Genomic DNA, 7648 nt, shown 5'->3' with positions numbered 1-7648 from the left:
GTTGGCGTGGTGAAATGGCCGTCTGACCGCCCAACTTGTAATGGAGTAGTCAGACTGCCGGTGTTGCAGTGGCTGTACCTCCACCACTGCTCCCCTGTGAGCCAGACTCGTGGTCAAGCCCATAGTGGATGAGTTTGGTGAATATGTAAAGAGATGGGTGGAACTGATACACTGCTCCTTCCAATACGTATCCATCTTTATCTATGATCACTTTGTCATTCTTTGGACTCTAATCATATTTTTTGTGACTGCCTTTTTCATCTCAGTGTTTCGGAGACTATAGATCATTGGGTTCACCATAGGAGTCACGATGCTGTACACCACTGACATGAACCTATCAACAGGGAACGAGTTAGTGTTTGTGGGACGGAAGTAGGTGAAGATCAGGACCCCGTAGAAGATGATGACCACTGTCAGGTGAGAGGCGCAGGTGGAGAAGGCTTTGGATCGGCCCTCAGAAGACTTGATGTTCAGGATGGTGATAATAATGAAGGTGTATGACACAGCCATTGTGAGAAGCGCCCCAAAAGCCATGACCCCACCCAGGGTAAAGATGACGAGGATGTTAATGAATGTGTTAGAGCACGAAAGCTGCAGCAGAGGGGGGAGATCGCAGAAAAAGTGCTGGATCACATTGGACTTGCAAAACGAGAGCCTGCTTATCAAAATCACATGGACAGTTGTGCAAAGAAATCCTCCAACCCACAAGCCAGCCACCAAACTACAACAGGTATGCTGGTCCATGATCCTGGTGTAATGTAGAGGGTGACAGATGGCAATGTAGCGGTCGACGGCCATGGCAGCCAGGAGAAGGCTCTCAACAGACACCAGACTACCAAAGAAATAGAGCTGGATCATGCAGGCAGTAAATGAGATAGACTTCCTCTTGACTAGAAGGTCTGCCAGCATCCTGGGGACAGTGACAGTGGAGTAGCAGCAGTCTAGGAAGGACAGGTTACAGATGAAGTAGTACATAGCGGTGTGAAGACGTTTGTCTAGGCATATTACTGTGATGATGAGGATGTTCCCAGCGAGGATGGTCGCGTACATCAGTAGGAAAATCATGAAAAAGAGGCTCTCCACCTCAGGAATGGAAGACAGGCCCAACAGGATGAATTCAGTGACCAGAGTTTGGTTAGTCATGTCCATAGCCAGGGCTTCTGTCTAAACAGGAACATTAGTGAGAAATATAATATTAATAATAAAACTATATGAATGTGAACAACACAATTGTAATAGTTATTGTATTTTCAAACATAATAACAATAGTAGCAGTACATTGTTGTAATAAAACACATTTATATATCTCATCATGCAAACAGTTCATGGGTTAGTGCTGTGGTGAGAAAACAATTTTGTGATCCTAATTGTCTGCTAGGTATTAGCTTATAGATGCTGCTATTTCCAAGCTAAATTGAACTCATTTTATTAATCTTGGAAGTGATAAAACATCTATTGTTATCATTCTTCATAACAACTGCAATATGTATGAGTGCACATGCAAAATCTCAAGTGTAGGGAGAAATGAAAACATTTCTCCTGTTAACGCATGGTTTAAAATAGCATTAACTTTTGGTTCAAAGCCATGCCTACTATTGTTTGTAGATAGGATTTTATGTCAAAAGGCTCACGTGGCAGCATGGGTACTCCAACATACCACCCATGTAATCCTCCCTCGTCGCTAAGTAACACAAAGCAATGACCATATATCTTAGTTAGGATCATGAAGTAACTCTGCTATTTTCCACCATGTACACATTTCTTATATTACCACAGGAGACCACAGAGGCCATCGGAACAAACGCACGACTATATTCAAAGGTGCCAAAAGTACCGTATGTCCTGTGTAAAGAGGTGGCACGACACGGACTGAGGTTAATTGAAAAAATACCCTTCCGGTACAGTCATAGGTGAAAAAGACGATTAATCCATTCAAGGAATAAAGGGGAGGACATAGCACCGTTGTGCACGAAATATTGAGGAGGACGTCTCTATGAACTCCTAATAAGAAGATCAAAAGCTATTTGAAGGTCCATCGCTTGAAAAGTGGGAAGCCAAATACACTTAATATTGTAAATATGATGTTTTTAATTGTTCTGTCCTGAAGAAGGTGTTCACACAATCAAAAAAAGACACCGAAACGCGTTGACAAAAGGACCTAATTTTTATTATTGTTTTGTATTTTCATTGTATGAATTTATTATGTGAATAGTGTGATTTTGCTGTATACAAAAGAAGGTACTTAAAGTACACAAATCAAATGAAAAGTAAGATATAATAATCTTTTGTATTGGAAGCAACATTACGAACTGTTGTGATTATAATGTAATTGAATAGATTAAGAATGTTTAGAATTTAGGAAAATAAACCTGTTTTTAAGGAAATAAAATTAAGATAAATATGAACCAAAATGTGTTGTAATAATATGTGAAGTGCTTACTGAATATCTGAGATGGTCATTAGTATAGAGCAGTGGATGTGATCTGAATTGAGAAACACAGAGACGGAATCTTTTTGTTTACCACATTTCTTATATTGACTTTCCCGTTAACACAATAACCATTTATATACATTTGTGTGTGCAAAAATACTGGATTTGTTTCTCTGAAACTGCTTCACTTTCAGACTCCACTTCATGAGGCTATTAGCGTGACTCCTTGAACACCATGTACAAGGCCTTGACGCACATTGCGCAAATGTCATTTTAGTTTTTCATCCACAAAGTAAGCCGACTATTTATAGACCATAACAATGCTGTTTTGCCCAGGACTTGCAAGGATGCTATTCATTATAAATAAACAAGCATTTCTGGGTTTAGGTAGAGGAGCGCTCTGTTGACATTGGACAAGGTCTCTACACACTTAAGCTCAGGCCTAGCAGCTTGTTGATATCTCTGTGAAGGGTGTCCAGCTTGTGACCCAGATGGTGACTTACATTCTTTCCTTTCAGGTAACGAGGGTTGGACCTGGAACGAGCTCCCAGTCTACATCAGACGCTCCCCGACCCTGCACACATTCAGGAAGGACCTCAAGACCTGTCTCTATGACTGACCTGGAGCTGTTCCCCTCCCCCAGTGCCTTGAGACCCTCACGGGTGAGTAGCACACTACATAAACCCCTGATTGATTGATTAATTGATTGATTGATCTTCTACTACAGGAATTCCTGGCAGAACACACACACTTGCCCTAGACACATAAATTAGGGACTGCAAAGTAGGAGTATTGAAAATGTCCCACTGTATAATTCTTGTATATTTCTCATAGAAGATGAGATCAAAAGTGAATGGGCAAAACAGATCTAGATCTGTTTCCACAATCCCTGGGGAATCAGGTGTGTCATGTTCAGTGGTTGCCAGAACAATTGCTACCCGCTTAGGTTTAGTGGCACTCAAGGTGGCATTGTGAGCTTGCTGGTCTATATGACAACATGTCCTGGTGGGGTGCATAGAATCAGTCTAGCACCATCCTGGTGGTTATGTTGTACAAAAAAGCTCAGGTTCTACTGAAGGGTAGACACTTATCCACATGGTGCACCATCATTGGTGAAGCACGTATTTCAATTAATCTCCTGATTAGTTCAATCATGCCCTCTCAGAGACCCTTACTTACCTCCAAACCAGAGACGTCTGTGGTGGTAGGGAAAATCCTCCTCAGCTAAGTAGGTAACCCCTATGTATTGGATTTAGGCTGTTCAAGCTTGATCCCCTAAAAGATTTTCTTCTGACTGGGAATACTCAGTCTGTAATTCATTTCTTATTATTCCAGGGGTTGAAGGTCCTCAGGCATTAAACTTTGCAGAAAACTGCAGACATGTGGTTACTCTGAAATTATTACACTATGGTCTCTCAGCTAGGGTGGAGATGTTACCTTCGTGGTTGAGATACACACGAAGAATTTAGGACACGTGTTCTATTCTTGAGTTACATTCCCAGCTGCAAACAATGTTATACATCTATTTCACACCTACACTGAGGATGAAATACCAGATTACTATACTCCATATGAAGAGATAGAGGTGCCTCTCACTTACAAAGAACACATGAATTTGTTTAAAGGCACCCTCCCACACACAACAGCACATTTTTGACTTGGTCATTTCAGCAATGTGAAAACAACATGCCCATTCTTAGCCGGTTACACACTGCATCCAAATGTTGATAATTTACCAAAAGTAGAGGTGCGAAGACTATACAAAGATTTAGTAACAATATATAGAAGTCTTATTGTTACATTCTGTTTCTTATTAAGTGTATGTCACTTTAAATGTATATGTCATTTGTCGCATGCTCCTGCATGCGACATGTTATTCTTTCAATAGTGTTCCATTGTTCTAACTGTCTGAGAAATGCTGCGTTCTACTGTTGGGCTCAGTTTATACCTGGAGCTATATGACCATCTCTCACCGTGCTGCAATAAATTGCATTTATTTATGAATTTGGATTGACATAATTTTAATGTTGGCGACGAGGGAAAATCACTCTATTCAGCAGCACGGTCACAGAGTGGTGATTGTGAACCCACCAGAAAGAAAAGAAACTGATTTAAAAGAACCATCCAGTTTATCCCTGGATAGAGGTCTCCTTTCAAAATTCAACTTCATTGGAATGGTATGTTTTTTTTCTTTGTTTCATATTGGACACATTTTAATTTGAATATATTAAGTGTAATGATAGCACCAGCGGCAGAATTCATAATTAATCAAGTTGTGCATTGATCGCAGCTGCGGCAGATACGGAGAGTTTCACATCCCCAAGGTGCTGAGATCCCGATTCTGTAAGAACATTCTTTTACTAATTTGGAGGTTTTTGACCAAAATTTATGATTGGGATTCATCAACCTTTCCTTCAGCTGTGCGCGCACAATTTTAAAAGTAAATATCCTCCAATGGAGCATGACGAGCATTATCGGCGGAGTTCCAGATTGCCAGTCTCTTTTATGAAGCTCATCTCTTGGAGGGCCGATACAAGCGCGTCACGTATTTGAGATACGTGATGATATAAAACGTTACGTTACATGGTAGCCATTTTTAAAACTTTGGTCTCCATAGTTACTTGTGGAAGAGTTTATCTCCAGCAATTGATGTGATTTATTCCTTTTCTGCTGAAGCTTTTAAGTAAGTGTTTACTCAATCTATATCTGCCACAGCGCTTAAGTTTATTTCAACAGAATAATTTTACACACACCATCTTTTACGATTAACTTTCATATTGACTTCATAATTTTACGTTGCTTGGATACGCTGCATGGAACTATTATTTTACTTTAAGCACATGCACGGTAGCCATTTCAACATCACCAAACATATTTCGGCAATCAATTCACAACAATTACTTTTTTTGGATAAGCCGCATTGAACTTTGATTGTTATTTTAAGCGCACGCACAACTGTCATATGGTAAACTCACCAAGCATATTTCGGCAACCACACAAAGCAACAACTCAATTTATAATTATAGTCCGCTTTATTTGTTAAGCTACAGTGCATTTAGAGTTATTTTTTTCTTCCCCATTTTCATACTATTTTAACCCAGTCTTGAATTGCACACCTGCCAACACCCTCACGACTTCTGGGTCTCAGTAAGTTGGTATTTTCTTTTTCTCATTTCATTTATTTTTCATATTTAGGAGTGCATTGTAGCAATTTCTCAATAAAACATGCAATTTGATCCAGCTCCAAACTTTTTACAAGTTAAAGATGATCCACCAATGCCATCGACCAGGTAGAACGGGGAATTCTTGACATATATGAAAGCAATAGATGGTGAAAGAATGGGTTCTGAAAGGAAAAAAAGCATATTTTTACATTGTCTTGGCTTGAAAGGTCAAGTTGTATTTCGATCTTTACCAGAGATTTCTACACAAAATAAAGGGGGAGTTGATTCCATGAATGTATATACTGAAGCTCTAGCCAGAATGGAGAATAGATTTAAACCTACAATTAATATAGCGTTGAATCGTTTCAAATTTTACACTAGAAAACAAAAATATGATGAATCATTTGATTACTTTTTAACAGCATTGAGGTCTTTGAGTATTAATTGTAATTTCGTTACCATGACCGATGGGATGATACGTGACTAGATAATAGTTCATGTTAAATGCAAGAAGATTCAAGATTAATTATGGGTCATGGGTGATCACAAAATAAAGGAAACCATAGCCACAGCTAAAGCCCAAGAACAATTTGATTTGTGGATGGAGATTGTCAGACAAAATACAGAGAAAAAATCTACAGATGAAGAAATCTGTGCTATTGGACACAAAATTGAACCTAAACAAGAGACTACATAATCTATAGGAAGATATAATATCAATAAGTTTAAACAGAATCATATTCAAAGAAGAAATGAAGGGTTTAATAATCATGGTGTATGTTACAGATGCGGTAACAAATCTCACTATGCTTCTTTTCCAGGTTGTCCTCCTTTAAAAAGAGAGTGTAAAATGTGTAATAGGGTAGGTCATTTCAGCAACATGTGCAGAGATAGACGACCACAATTTCAGAGGCGTGGAGCTGTATCTTCTTTGTCAGAAGATAACATAAACACGATTGGAGAAGCTGCACCCAGCATTGACAAAGGTTTTGTTATTATTATTATTATTAAATTACACTTGTATAGCGCTATCTACCCGGAGGCCTCGTAGCGCTCATGACTGACACTTTATTAGCGCGGGCTCAGGGCAGATCAGCGTGCTTTCGCATACAAGTGTGTTTTAAGAGTTTTCCTGAAGGAAAGATGGTTAGTGGTTTCCCGGAGGGATAAGGGAAGGGCGTTCCAGAGCCTGGCCGCAGTGTGTGAAAAGGAACGGCCGCCCCATCGAGCCTTCTTGACTCTGACGGAGGTGGCCAGCTGGAGGGAGCCAGAGCGGAGGGAACGCAAAGGAACATAGGGGGTGACCAAAGTCTGTAGAATTGCGGGACCGGTGTGATGGAAGGCCTTGTGTAGAATACACATAGCCTTGAACTGTACTCTCGCTGCAATAGGGAGCCAGTGGAGTTCTCTTAAGGCATTCCTAGCTGACTGCCAGCGAGGAAGATTGTAAAGAAGGCGGACCGCACTGTTTTGGGTGACTTGGAGCTTTTGAATGACAAAGGAAGGGGCTCCCATAAAAAGGGCGTTCCCATAATCCAGGCGCGATAATATCAGGGCCTGGACCAGGATCCTCCTGGCCTGAAAAGGAAGCAGGGGGAGCACCTTCTGCAGCATCCTCATCAACCCAAAACAGGTGGCTGCAATCTTAGTGGCTTGTACCGAGAAGTTCAAGGCTGGGTCGAACCAGATCCCCAGGCTTTTTATCTGGGGCTTGGGGGTGGGGGGCTCACCCAGACATGGTGGCCAGAAGGATGCAAAAGCGGAGGGGGAAGAATTCCCCAGCAGGATGACGTCCGTCTTCTCCCCATTGAGTTTTAAACAGGAGGACTGCATCCATCCGGCAACCGCCTCCAGACAGGGACCTAAGGTGTGGGACGAACCCTCCGCGTGGTCTAAAGAGACCACCAGTTGGGTATCGTCCGCGTAGGTGACAATACGCACACCGAAGGGTTGGACTATCCTGTCTAGAGGCTCCATGTAAACATTAAACAGGGTGGGGCTCAGGGAGGAGCCCTGAGGAACCCCACACCTGAGTGAATGTTTAGGGGACACT

At 41.2% G+C, this 7648-nt stretch overlaps 1 protein-coding gene across 1 annotated transcript; it reads right to left on the bottom strand.

The window, feature by feature from the left end:
* Positions 1 to 207: 207 nt before the first annotated feature.
* Positions 208 to 1149, bottom strand: LOC144757050 (olfactory receptor 5V1-like). Its single transcript, XM_078646354.1, has one exon. The coding sequence runs from the start codon at positions 1147 to 1149 to the stop codon at positions 208 to 210; it is 942 nt and encodes a 313-aa protein (XP_078502480.1).
* Positions 1150 to 7648: the final 6499 nt, after the last annotated feature.

This window comes from Lissotriton helveticus, chromosome 1_1 (genome assembly GCF_964261635.1).
Source record: "Lissotriton helveticus chromosome 1_1, aLisHel1.1, whole genome shotgun sequence".
In the NCBI taxonomy this organism is placed as follows: domain Eukaryota; kingdom Metazoa; phylum Chordata; class Amphibia; order Caudata; family Salamandridae; genus Lissotriton; species Lissotriton helveticus.
Note: the sequence above shows the minus strand (reverse complement) of the source record. Positions and strands in the feature narration are given on the sequence as shown.